The sequence below is a fragment of the Squalius cephalus genome (assembly GCF_949319135.1).
Source record: "Squalius cephalus genome assembly, chromosome: 4".
Lineage (NCBI taxonomy): Eukaryota > Metazoa > Chordata > Actinopteri > Cypriniformes > Leuciscidae > Squalius > Squalius cephalus.
Window position 1 is genome coordinate 24,054,993 of NC_137125.1, and position 13,431 is coordinate 24,068,423.

General features: G+C 37.3%; 2 protein-coding genes and 2 long non-coding RNA genes across 4 annotated transcripts in view; 1 reads left to right on the top strand and 3 right to left on the bottom strand.

Moving 5' to 3' along the window:
- LOC307157425 overlaps positions 1-13,431 on the bottom strand; it is a 196,123-nt gene that overhangs the window by 156,880 nt on the left and 25,812 nt on the right. The window lies entirely within an intron of this gene.
- Positions 3,191-5,587, bottom strand: LOC307157457. The gene is made up of 3 exons (XR_013820993.1): positions 5,486-5,587; positions 4,877-4,987; positions 3,191-3,686 (listed from the first exon to the last, which is right to left on the bottom strand). It is a non-coding gene; the product is annotated as an uncharacterized lncRNA (long non-coding RNA).
- LOC307157758 (uncharacterized protein) lies at positions 7,251-9,557 on the top strand. Its single transcript, XM_079869690.1, has 2 exons — positions 7,251-7,384; positions 7,963-9,557. Exons 1-2 carry the CDS (start codon positions 7,269-7,271, stop codon positions 9,167-9,169), a joined length of 1,323 nt encoding a protein of 440 aa, XP_079725816.1. The 5' UTR covers positions 7,251-7,268; the 3' UTR covers positions 9,170-9,557.
- Positions 9,443-13,261, bottom strand: LOC307157759 (uncharacterized protein). Its single transcript, XM_079869691.1, has 4 exons — positions 11,903-13,261; positions 11,443-11,606; positions 11,219-11,351; positions 9,443-10,493 (listed from the first exon to the last, which is right to left on the bottom strand). The coding sequence occupies exons 1-4, from the start codon at positions 12,107-12,109 to the stop codon at positions 10,032-10,034; spliced, it is 966 nt and encodes a 321-aa protein (XP_079725817.1). The 5' UTR covers positions 12,110-13,261; the 3' UTR covers positions 9,443-10,031.

A 13,431-nucleotide genomic window follows, 5' to 3' on the forward strand; every position in this document is an offset into this window, starting at 1 on the left:
GTAATTTTGAAAAATAATTAATAACAATTAATTGCACCTCAAAAACATGTACATCAAATATTTTGCATTAATTAGTATGGACATTAATAATTAATGCACATTATTTGTGAAAAGTCTTTTTCCACAACACAAGTTCACTACAAACAAGTGCAAATAATTGTCAAAATAAATGATATCCACTGACGACAGTTGCTTTAACATTTTATCTTTCAGTACTAGTGCAGTAATGACAAAAGGCAGTTTGAACAATCCATTTAAAACCTGAATGTGAACACCAGTACTTTAACACATCAATATAAAAAATACACATAGGCCTACTATAAAATTTAAACATTCTAAATCTTAATTCTTACATTTTACCAAAGCTCATGAATAGCAAAAGGAATAATAATAAAAAAAAGTTTAGAGAGCATTTCATTTAAACTTCACTAATTAAAGTGTTGAATTGCAACTGCAATGATTTCAGTCCCTTTCAATATTATTTGGCAGGGCTACAACATACATTTTGTCTTTCAACTTAATCATTACACATTTTCTTTTTAAAGACTGTGTATGCACTGCATAAATAGTGTTTGACTCTTTTTACCTCATGAATGAACTTGGAAGAAATTCTAAGGTCAGAATCCCTACAAAGGGGTCTTGCAGTCCTGCAAAGCTCCTTAACCAAAACACAGCTAATTTGTTCATTACAACCTTCAGAGTTAAATGCCACAATGCTCAGAATCTTGCATAATGTGCCATCAGTTAACTCTACTACAGAGTTGTTTCTTTTTTGTAGCCGTTTGTTAACTGTGTGATAAAGGACACCATCGATAATAAAACGTTCATAATACAAGCATTGCTGTACCCTGACATCAAAAAGATCCTGTATAGCAAGCATGTGCCGTACTGGAATGGTCACTGGATGAGGATTACCAAAAACCCTAACCATTTCTGAAAGTTGTGTTGATTTAGCCGTCTTTTGCTTACTGTTTTGCATGTCATCAAACAGTTTTTTGACTGTGTCTTTGGCATTCCTCATGTGCTTATCTGCTTTAATAGTCAGGTCTCTCCACTTGAGGAATCTCTTGACTATTTGTTGTTGGACATGCGTGGTTCCATTAAAGAATTTCAATAGTGTGCCATTGAAAGATTCAAAAGAAAATGTGGATGTAGCCCACAGAGGTCCCCAGTTTCTCACACTTGCAGAAATGTGTGTCATCAAGTGCACATTAAATGACATATTTTCCGTGCCATACAGTTTTTGAAATTCCATAACGAATTTCTTCAGTGCTTTTTCTGCATTATCAATATCAACCATTTGTATCTTTTCTTGAAGCAAAGTATAAATGCCAAAAACAAGGAAGAGATGGTTCCAGTATTTCTTAGAAAGAATACCACAAAGCACTGGTAAAGAATAGAATAGAAGAAAAGATCTCCATTCTGAGGCCTTCCAAAATTTGCGTTCTTTTACAGAACGTGGGAACTAGTTAACTCTCTTGGAGGCTGGATTGCTAGTAACTGTTTATCAATTTCTTCGGTTTTTGTGCCCATGTACCATGGTTTATCATGGTTAGTGGAATCCAGCCATAATGTCATTAGCTGCCGAGTTACTCCTAGGCAAACACTGTGCTGGTATTCAGGAACAAACCCATTGATCATCTGAAAGTTTGCTAGTTTCATTAAAGGAGATGGTCCTTTCACTCCCATTACAGGCTGCTTAGGAGTACCAGCCATAGCATGTTGAAAATGCTCAGATTCACATCTGAGAAGAGGTTCAGGACTTATATAAGAGTATGAACCCCCTCCTTTATGGTAGCAAAAGTCACAGCCATATATGCCATTGAACTGTTTCGTGTTTCGAATTTGTGGACGAGCAACTGAATCTGAACTACAAATCAGTGCGTGCACTTTAGATGAATGTTGCTGGCTCTGTGTGTCTGACCATTTAATTCCATTTTGCTCCAGTTCTTGAAGCTCATCAACAAATGGAGTTAACAGAGTTGTCATATTGGGTTTCTTCTCTCCAAACCAAATACATGGTATGCAGATATTATTTTTGCGTTCTTTTGGGTCAAGTTCAATGATCTGACACTGAATTGGCCATAGCTGACAATTGGAGCTCTTGAAAACTGGGATACCATCACAGTTCCACAGTAAACTCACATCCTCTTCACTAATTTTACCACTCCTGATTAGTTTTTCATACTCTATTCCGGAATGTATGTCATTAATAATGCCATTACTTGACATTTTTCTTTCTAATGTATTCTTAGGATTTTCCAGAATGTCCTTAAAGGGATAGTTCAGGATTTTAGACATGAATCTCTATAGCTTCCCCATAAGCAGTGTGGTGCATTGACCATGACTTACCCCCGACAGCGTCCTGTGAGCCGAGCTCCGGTCCAGTTTTGGTCAAGATGAAATTAGTCCGGCAAGTTTGCTGGGGTCACGGCAATAAAGCTTTTTTCTTCTCAAATCAATATGTGTTCAAAAGAGTGATATATTTGCAGCACAAAACCGCTGTCTATGGAGAGGTCAGACCTCGTAATGGCTTGGCACTATTTTCTTCCCCGTCATATCACTGCGCGCTGCCGCTACCTACAGCCAGCTGGGAGCCGCGCACGTGTCACTTTGTTTACAGCTCGTAAAGAGAACGATAACATGTCTGACTACAGCAGCGACGATGACAACATTGACTTCGACACACAGCCAAAAGGATATCTTTACGAAGCTTCTTTATCTTCGCCAGTTTGGTGTTCACATTGAAGCCCAGAGCAATGAGCCAAAGTCGCCTCAGAGCAACATCTGCCACAGGAAATCTTTGAAATGTGTGAGGAGAAAGCGCCACATCTTTGTTTGTACAGTCCGGATAGTCACAAGTCCGCACCATTTTCTACAAAGCTTGTACAAACTGATCGCTCTTGGTGAGTAGCTATGTTAGCTCGTTCGTGTAGCTGTTCTGAGCACGTAAACACTGCTGTAAACACTGCCGAACAACTGAAAAAGTGGTGTGCGCCTGCGCAGCTCGCAGCTGGCTGTAGGTAGCGGCAGCGCGCAGTGATATGACAGGGGAGAAAATAGTGCCAAGCCATTACGAGGTCTGACCTCTCCATAGACAACGTTTTAGTGACGCAAATATATCACTCTTTTGAACACATATTGATTTGAGAAGAAAAAAGCTTTATTGCCGTGACCCCAGCAATCTTGCCGGACTAATTTCATCTTGACCAAAACTGGACCGGAGCTCGGCTCACAGGACGCTGTCGGGGGTAAGTCATGGTCAATGCACCACACTGCTTATGGGGAAGCTATAGAGATTCATGTCTAAAATCCTGAACTATCCCTTTAATTTGGCTAGATAATTTCAAAACCAGAAAATACAAACCATTTTTTAAATTTGTGTCAGCATCGAACAACATGTGACATACAGAACATTGTGTCTGACCATTAACCTTACCTATATAGTTGGTGCATCCAGAACAGTAAAAATGTGTTTCATATTGTCCATACTGCCCATAAGCTTTATGAAATAGGTAAGAAGTAGCTGGAACTGATCCTGGGAAATGTTCATTAAACAATTTGAGGAGGTCTTCAAGAGCTGTCCCTGTGAGGTTGTGTCTCAAAATGAAGGACATCAAAAGAAGTAGACTCTGTCCTCTGGAGATAGGTGCTCCTGGGTAAATGAGTTCTTCTTCATCTGATTTCTACAGGAAGAAAATAAATAAAAAATAATATAATAAACAATTGAATAACTACATAAACAGGGCCTGGTTCACCAAAACGTTCTTATTGCTAAGTAGTTCTTAACCTATTCCTTAACCTCTCTCTTAACTTTATGGCATGATGACACGTTAGTACTCTAAGTATATCTTCTGTACAACATGACATCATGTTTGCGTAAATATACACGCCACTTTTAAAGCCGAGTGACGTGTTATCTATATGCATTTTGAGCTATCCGTGTGTATGATGTGATTCCGCGTGTATGTCTATGCTGTTAAATGTTATAGCAAAATGTATATCTATATCTGGGGAGCGATATATATTTTTTCCTAGGATGGTAGGGGAAGAGTCATGAATGTTCTTAACCCCAGTGACGGTTAAGTTTAGGGACGGGGTTGGGGTAGGTCATATATATTTATAGTAATTTAATGTTAAGTCAATGGAGGCCAAACGGCGTTGATAAACATGCTAAAAAGCAATTGCCAATTATGTGTCTTGAAAACAAGCCACAAATGGAAATACGAATTGGCGTGTCATACATACGCTATATCATGAGATCAGTCTGCTTCTGTAAGTCACACTTTCATAAGGTTGGTTTGAACCATTCGTAAGCGCTCTCTTAGCGTTGTTTGAGCTCAAGACGCTATTCGCCGGCACTGTGAAGCAGTGTTTAGAAATCTGCGCAGTGGAGTACAAGTCAAACTATAATATGTTGACAATGTTGTGGCTCTAAAATGATTTTATGTTATGGACATTTTAAGACTAATAATAAAATATGTTTGCAATGGATAAAGGCCTATTTATGAAGTTGAATTTATTTGGTATCAGGTGACAATTAGTCTTGGCTATTTCGTAATGGCCCACTGCCAGGCCCAGTGATCTATCTCAAAGTTTTAAAATAAAATAATCTGAATTAAAACAAAGATTAGCCCATGCTCTACCTCTCTACCTTTTCTTTTTTTTCTAAGAAAACTTGCCGAGAGATGAAAAACACCAATGCAAATATTGCACATGCAACTTGCATTGACTCATGGTCCTTGGAAGAGCCAGCATGTAAATGCTACAAAGCTAGATAACTTTGTGTTTGATATAATTATAAATGTAATTTATTACATGGCTACTACTCATAGATGGCACACAAAGCCACACGATAAATACTTTATTACAATACCTGTGATGGATTTGAGTTTGGTCCATGATCAAGGTTAGGTATCTCTGGTTCTTGTTGCAAATCAGCATTGTGGTCAGGGCGTCCCTCACAAACAGGCTTATCTACAATTATCTGTTAAATATAGATGCATGTTTGAGTTTTTCAAGCATCAACTTTTGTGTTGAACAATTTAAATTAACACTTTTAAAATACTGATATTAGTTATATTATTGCTTCACAACAGCCTCCCTCAGCTGTTAGAATTATGACTGTACTCAGCTGTCCCAGTTACTAATCTGTAACTGTTTAATACATACCATATATTAAGTGTCTGAATATATGAAAATATAAAAACAGTCTAAAGTAATTGCCCCAAAGGAATAAAAGCTGTAAACAAATAATAGATTCATACAATTAACTAATAATAATGATTGAATTTACAAAGAAAAATAAACATGTAACACTTTCACAATTATGATTAATTTTTTATTTTAAAATATTAATTTGTAACAGACAACAAAGGCATGAAATATATAATATTTTCATGATATGATATGACAGTATTGTCACATAAGCCATATGGCCACATATGCAAATTGTTAATGTGATAAATAAATAAAAAATATTTACCTGAGAAATAATGTTTGTTTGATGATGAATACTCTCAAGAGACTGGCACAAGTTGAACTGGTTAGGCTGCCCTCTTTGATCAATGTTGTTCACATTAATACTCTAAAAAAAGATAAATGTAAATGTTCTGTATGAAAGATGAATGACTTCCTGATGGACATGCAATGTGTAAAAAAAAAAAAAAAAAGTTTGGTATTAAGTCTGCGAAGTATGTAATAAATAGAATGAATATATAATTATATATTCATTCTATTATATATATATATATATATATATATATATATATATATATATATATATATATATATATATATATATATATATATATATATATATATTCATTCTACATTTATTAATATATATATATTTATATTTCTTAGATAATTCACAGACTTAATACCAAAAATTATTTTTAATTTTATATAATAAACTGATGTTGACACAATATTTCATACTTACCCATTCAACTTTTTCCTGCACTTGGTCTTCCATTTTGTATCTCTTTGCTGGTCTTGGGCACGGAGAATTGTGGACACTGTCATTTTCCTTGGTTGCCTCATTGCTTTCGCAATTAACCGAAAGCTAAAATTCAACAAGTTGATGTTAACATTACTCTCCTTACAAGACTAAGTAAAAGACACTTAGGCTAATCATGTAATATTAATTAATAATAATCCTGACGCCACTATTATTTCAAACCATACTGACGGAATAACAATTTTACCGGTGTTTTCCTTCTCCGGTATTTAGTTGTTTTTGGAAATTCAGCAACATTTATTGACATATAGTTCTTGTAACCATCATGGGATGAATTCTGAAAAGAAAGAAATGGCATAAAGATTTGTTTCAATTCCTGGAAGAAAAATAAAGCATTGTTGGAAACCTTTCCACTGCAGAAATACTATGCACATCTAATAATAAATAATTAATAGTGTTGTATTGAAACAGTGCAGGACAATTAAATGTTTAAAACAGCGATTAAAAATAAAAGTCATTTACCTCTTTATTTTTTGTATCCAGCTTCTTAAGGCGACGTTTTTCTGTCGTTTTCGGAATCTCTTCATCTTGTGTAATTAGGAAAGATTTGTATTTCTTCATTTCTTTGTATTTATACACTTCGGTACCAAATGCTATTTCACCAACAGATTTCGGTGTAATGTAAGACCAATGCGTCAAATTCAAATTAAAAATAATAATAATAATAATAAACTGTTATAGGCTGTAATTCGCAGTGCATTCATTTAGACCAATCAGAGCCAAGCATTTCAAACCAATCGTACAATCACACAAGCCATTTCAAAGTTCAAGTTGGCGCAATTTGGCAGGCGGGGTAACGGATAGGCCTACTGTAGGCTATGTATTACATTTCCAACTAGCCATATGGATACTTCAACATCAGGAATCATGTCTTTTCCAAACTATGCACTGTATTATTTCCCTGACTCTGACCTAGTGAAAGTGGATAGCACCGATATTATATTAAGAGAACACAGACGACAAGAAAACCAGGTCAACTCCCGCGAACAATTCGAAAGTGAAGACGGTTACATAGAGGTGCGCTGCCAAGTCGAAGCCGACATGGACAGATCAAGATACTGCCTGCAAAAATCCTACTTCTTGGTGGTAAGTTTATAATTGTTAGTCATTAATATAAGTGGCTTTATTCAAATTTTGTGTTTAGAAAATATTTTCAGAAGTTGATGCCGATGCTATGGGGATGGCTAGTGCCTACGTCATCGTAGCCAAATACGTCACTTCCGTGTCCAAACCGAATTGGGCTAGAATGGTGCAGTGCTGTGTCCCAAGTTGTAACAACAGAAATGATGTCAATAAAACGATTAGTTACTACCGCTTTCCTTTGGATGACAACGAGAAGAGGAGATGGCTTAAACTGATACGGTAAGCTGGATATCTAACCATGAAAAATACATTTAAGTGCGGGCTAGCGCCAGTATTTGCGCTAAACGTTAGCCGAGATAACGTTACCTGTTGCTGTTAACGATGGAGTGGGGCCACATAAAATAATCGAGATTAAAGTCATTATTTACGGGAATAAAGTTGCCATTTACTAGTTTAATGTGACTGAGTTTAAAGTCGTTATTTATGAGAATCAACTAGCTAGTTATTTATGAAAAGTCATATTGTAAGATATTAAACTTTTTTACAAAAAACAAACATTTTACAAGAATGAACGAGATTAATTACGAGATATACGTAATATTTTACAGAATTAAGTCGTTTACAAGTCCTTTTTTTAGATTTACGTGACAATTTACCAGAATAAAGTCAGTATTTACATTTTTGAGAATGAAGCCATTAACAATATAAAAGTCACTATTTATGTATATACAGTTGCCAAATTGTGTTGCTTTTGTGGAACAGGGGTGAGAGGGACAAGGGTTCTGCACTGGCAGAACCTACTTCTTTTTGTTTATCGCCACAGAGTTCTTTATGTAATGTTTTTTTCTTTTATCCAGGCGTAAAGATTTCACACCTAACTACAACTCAAGGGTCTGTGGATGGCATTTTCCACATGGCAAAGCAGCGGGGCCCACACGGTTTGCCTGGAATGAGGGAAAGGCTTTTCCTCACATCAGCCAGCCGACCAAACGGCAAAAGAAAATGCTCCCGGCGACTGTAGAGGACGAAGGAGGAGCTGAACCAGGCCCAAGTCACCTTGACACTGCTCAGAAGACCCCAAGTAGTTCAAGTGTTTTGGTGCTTGAAATTGAGAATAAGATGCTCAGAAAAGAAAATGACAAACTGAAGAAAGAATTGGAGAAACAAAAACAAACATTTTCATTTAGTCAAATATCCTCCCACCCAGACATAGTCAACTATTACACTGGCTTGCCAGATGCTGCCACAGTCTTATTTTTGGAGACCCTTCTTTCCAAATTTGATCTCCAGTATCACTTTGATTGGAACGTCCAAAAAATGCCCTTAATCGATCAGCTGCTCTTGACTTTGATGAAACTCCGACTGAATTGTGGTCTTGTTGACCTTTCTGTGAGGTTTAACTGCTGCCGGGCCACAGTCACCAACATCTTTATCACCATCTCCAGTGCCCTGTATGACATTTTGTATGTCGGCATGATGGAAAACAAAATTCCTTCCAGATTCAAGAACCAAACCTCCCTGCCACATTGCTTCCAACCATTTCCCAATTGTCGGATTGTGCTCGACTGTACTGAAGTACCTGTGTCCAACACAGAAAGTTTGGACACCCAAAGTCATCTGTACAGTCATTACAAAGGAGGTACCACGCTTAAGGCTCTGATTGGTGTGGCACCTAATGGATTCATTACCTTCGCCAGTGACCTGTATGGTGGAAGCACATCGGACAAAGCAATAACAGCAGACTGCGGAGTACTTCAACAGCTAGAAGCAGGTGACATGGTGATGGCTGACAAGGGCTTCACTATTCGTGACATTTTACCTGCAGGTGTTTCACTGAACATCCCAACATTCCTTGTCAACGGACAGTTCACAATGGAGGAAATCAACCACAACAGACTTATTGCCAGTGCAAGAGTTCATGTGGAGCGTTCTATTCAGCGCCTGAAAACATTTCACATTTTGTCATACATTCCGTACCAGTATAAAAAGCATGCAAACAAGATACTGAAAGTGTGTGTTTCTCTCACAAATTTACAGACACCCATCCTCCGTGAAATAGCATGAATTTCCTCTCACTGTTTGCCACAATGCCATCATCAGCATTGAATTTTTCTTTAACTGTATTCCATATGAACTGTATCAATGTTGTTTTTTACTTGCTAATCAATTTTCCTAAACTCACATGTTAAATGTTATATTTTTTTAAAGGTTTGTTATACATATTATCAACACAACTGTGTTTGATCCTCCATAAGCTGAATGAATAATTTTGTTCCGTTTGACAGCCTGGATGCAACTGAAGCTGAACAAGACAATTAAAAAGTCTTCACACTGATTATGTTGCTCCCACTCAATTTATTTGAACTGCATGTTACTGCTTTTCTTTTTCTTTTTTAGAATAAATAAAACAACAAAACACACAAACATCATTTTAACTGGTACAAATGCACAGATATTGATATATACAAATTGGGAGAGGCTACAACATTCAAACTGAAAATAATGCTTTAGAACTAGGAATGTCAAGATTAACTGATTTTTACAATAACCGCGGTCCATAAATCCACTCAAACGCATGAAGTCAATGGCAGGTTCATAAGTTAAATGTGAAAATCTTATTTTCATAGCGGCCAAAGGAAGAGTTAAAAAAAAAAAGGATCATGTGCAGCCGCGTTTGTCACGTAAAAATGGACATGAACCGTGTAAGCACATGGAAAGACATAGATCTTTCAAAAACATCCACATAAATCTGCTTTCTTATAGCTAGCTAGGTAGGTATAGGTATTGCTAATAATGATAATAATAATAATAATAATAATGATATTCTACTGCCTATTTATAAGTTTACTTTTTATTATATTACTTTTTTATATATATTTGAATCCTGACATCCCTATTTAGAACATGTAAACAAATGCAGGGTTAATCATTTAATATCGGAGAGAATATGGGGCAGGAAAATGTCCTTATAAAATATTTCTAAAACACTAATGTTGTTTGCCCAAGCTGGATCTTTATGGATGAACAGAATTACAACATCCAGCGGAGTCCATACCACCAGGTGGCATGTGCCAGCTCCCGTAAGGTACAGGTTGCCCTGAATTTGATGCCAGTAGTTGTGAGTCGGCTTCATTTTCAGTAGGCCAGTAACTTCATCCAGTTTGAGATAAAAGTCCTTTGCCTCTGCTGCCTGAATTATGGTCTTGTTTCTGGCTGCATAAGGACATTTCACCTCAATGATGCAGTCAGCAGATACTGTCCCATCTGGAGAGCCACCAAGCAGGCCACTGTCAGAGAGAAACACTCCGCTCTCCTGGATGGTCACACCAGTGCGCTTCATGTACTCTTCTTTAGCCTTTGGCTCATGAACGATTCCCCAATCACAAGCCTGGGGGTTGAAAGGGAATTTCATACACAATGGCATCACAAGGTGCTTTATAAAGGGAGAGAAGGAAAGAAATATCAGCCCAACCCTTGTAGTACAATCTTTGTTTACACTTGTTTGATTTAAAAATTACCCTAGGGTCTCTATGTGGGTTTTTTCTGCCACCAAAGGGTGATATGTAGAACTAATTGACAATAACCTTCACTGTATTTGAGAGTAAAAACATTTTTGGTGAAGAAACTTAATTGTACATAAATTTTGAATATGTGATAAAAAATAATGTAAACGGTCTAAAATACACTGTGGGCAAATTTACAACCCTTTCAAACCTAGTTTTGGCTGTTTAAAAGCCACAACCATTACAGCTGAAAAAACCTCGGATAAAAAAATTTGATCAACCTTTTTTCCCCAAACACTATTCATCAAGCTCAGACCTGATCAAAACAATTATTTTTTTGTTTTTAAATAATGGATTTTAACCTTGTGAATGCCTTTCATATGTGATTTCACTGCAGTGTCATGGTTGAATGAAAAATTGTGGTTATAATGGGAGTTGCTGGGGAGTATTACTTAAAATTTGATGCTGCAGAAAAAGTAATGTGCCAAAGCAGATGTTTTCACAAGTCTTTGGAAGATCCAGGAGTGTGATAGCATATAACAAATATAACTAAAGGATATGTTTTATTACAGTACCCAAGGGTTAAAAGAACTTTGTGTCCATCACTTACATGAGCTCCTTGCTTGAAGTTGTAATGACCAAGCAGCGTTTTGAATAATGAAGGAGGGTAAGAGTTCCTCTTCACTGCCGCCAACACAAGACCAAAGTTGCTGGCTGTAACTCTCTTCTTGCGATATGCCATCCTGTTATAAAGAAACACACAACAGTTAACCTCACAGTCACTAATGACTTTTAGTACACATGAAATCAATCGATCCTTGTATGTATTATTACCATAAGTCATTCTGAGTTTGCCCAACTGTGGCCCTCTCGATGGCTTCCTTTTGTTGTGGGCTCACAGCAAGGGATGAAAGGAGATGTTGAGCTTTGTCCTCACAATACCCGGAGTTGGCCAATATCCCATCAAAAGTTTTGACGTGATGGCAGGGGTCAAAAGTCTGTCCCAACAAATATCATTGAATCAGAATAACAACAATTAGATCCCTTCATGTCAACATTGTTCACAGACATACATATATTGAGTTGCCTTGTGTACGAAATGCGCGGTTTGAATAAAGTTAAAATTAAAGTCTGAACAGGTTTATGTCTGATTTGCAATTTAAATCTGTGGATATGTCAAACTAAATTTACCATCTTACTAGGGATATCGTCAATCTTTGTAACTGATTTAATGTTGTGTACATGTGAAGTTTCTGATAAAGCAGGACATGAAACAACAAAACACAAGTCAAACCTGAGGCAGTGCAGGAGGTTCTGGAGCTAATATCCAACCCAGACCTGTAAAACGGTCAAGCTGTGCCAGAGATGACGATGCCCATTCTCTGTCCTCCGGGGTGACAGGGCGTTTAATTCCAGCTGAAAAAATAGCATAAAGGATATGATGGTAACTGCTATCTAACCCAGGCTTAGATTTTACTATGAAAAGAAAACATATGGTCATTGTTTTTCCAATGATAACAAAACAGAAAGCATGACAGATATTTCCAAGTTACTCGAAGAACTAACCTTGTGATGTGGAAGGTGCAATCACAGACACTTTCTTGGCCGTGATTTGCTCTGTTTTGGGTGTCGTGGGCCTCTTCCACATACACTCGACATCCGTGCGGGTGAAGTTCTTCTCAGCCCAAATGAGGAGGGCTGCAACATGGTGGCACTTGGACCTCCCGATGGCACAAGAGCAAGAACTTGCCTTCACTTCCTGTCCCTCAACGTGTACCTGAGTGAAATCAACTTTGCTAACCCTCACAAAAAACTCTTAACAATGCTAAGAGGCAAAGCTTTGTAGTGCACTCTGTAAGCCTGCACTGCTAACTTTTTTTTATTATAGTATGTTTATTTTTTTATTGTTTATACTTTTTGCCCCCTGAAGTCTGGTAGTCACTGTATAAGATACCTCCTATATTTACTATTTAATTGTTCGTTTCCTGTCTATTCTGCACACCCTGAGTGTTTTCTTGAGAGCTGAATGTAACAAGTGAATTGTGAGATCAATAAAGGTTTTTCTTATCTTTGTGTTGCACTAGGTGGAGCCAACAACTAGTTAGGTAACGTCTAATCTGTATTGGGCGAGCAATACTTTTCCAGAGTTTTAAGTTGTCAACAAACCATAGGTACTTATTCTAACATAGCTAAGTACAATAGTTAACGTTACACTTGTACAGTAAAGTTAGCTTGGTGGCCGACAGCCTTATGTTAGCGAGGTAACGGTAGCTACTAAAAACTTGTAACGTTTGAACCGTGACAAATGTACAATCTTTTTATGGTAAAGGGCGACAGCTTAATGTTTGATTAACAATTTGTTTTATGCTCATATAAAACAACAAAAGTCATAGAAATTTGTGCCATTTGACGAGTCACTCAAGAGTCGGGACCTCACCTCAACCTCGTAAACTTTACTTTTCATTGAAGCCTGTACTTTCCCTTTCAGACTTCCACCTGCCAGCACACTAACATTTACAACTCTGTTGGAGTTGTACGAGTTCAAACCCTTTTTCACGGACTTTGGGGTGTCCGCAAAATACGATGTCACCGTAAAAAAAGTGACCGGTTCCTTAGCTACTGCCATTGTGTTTACATTAGACGCAGCGGCTTGGACACGGAAGTGATGTCGTGACGTCACACTAGCCATCCCTATAGTCTATGAGATAGCCTATGGTGTCAAGTTAGCGGTAAAGTTATCCATAGCCTATGGATAACTTTACCGCTAACTTGACACTGAAGAGAGCAACGTCTAGCTATCAATTTAGTAAATTGTTATTCTAG

Excerpts from the sequence above, each read along its gene's own strand:
- LOC307157758 (XM_079869690.1), top strand. The coding sequence starts at position 7,269 with ATGGTGCAGTGCTGTGTCCCAAGTTGTAACAACAGAAATGATGTCAAT. Across the intron at positions 7,385-7,962 it reads AGATGGCTTAAACTGATACG|GCGTAAAGATTTCACACCTA; the intron begins GTAAGCTGGATA and ends TCTTTTATCCAG.
- LOC307157759 (XM_079869691.1), bottom strand. The coding sequence starts at position 12,109 with ATGACCATATGTTTTCTTTTCATAGTAAAATCTAAGCCTGGGTTAGAT. Across the intron at positions 11,607-11,902 it reads AACCTCCTGCACTGCCTCAG|ACTTTTGACCCCTGCCATCA; the intron begins GTTTGACTTGTG and ends TTGTTGGGACAG. Across the intron at positions 11,352-11,442 it reads CAAACTCAGAATGACTTATG|GATGGCATATCGCAAGAAGA; the intron begins GTAATAATACAT and ends TCTTTATAACAG.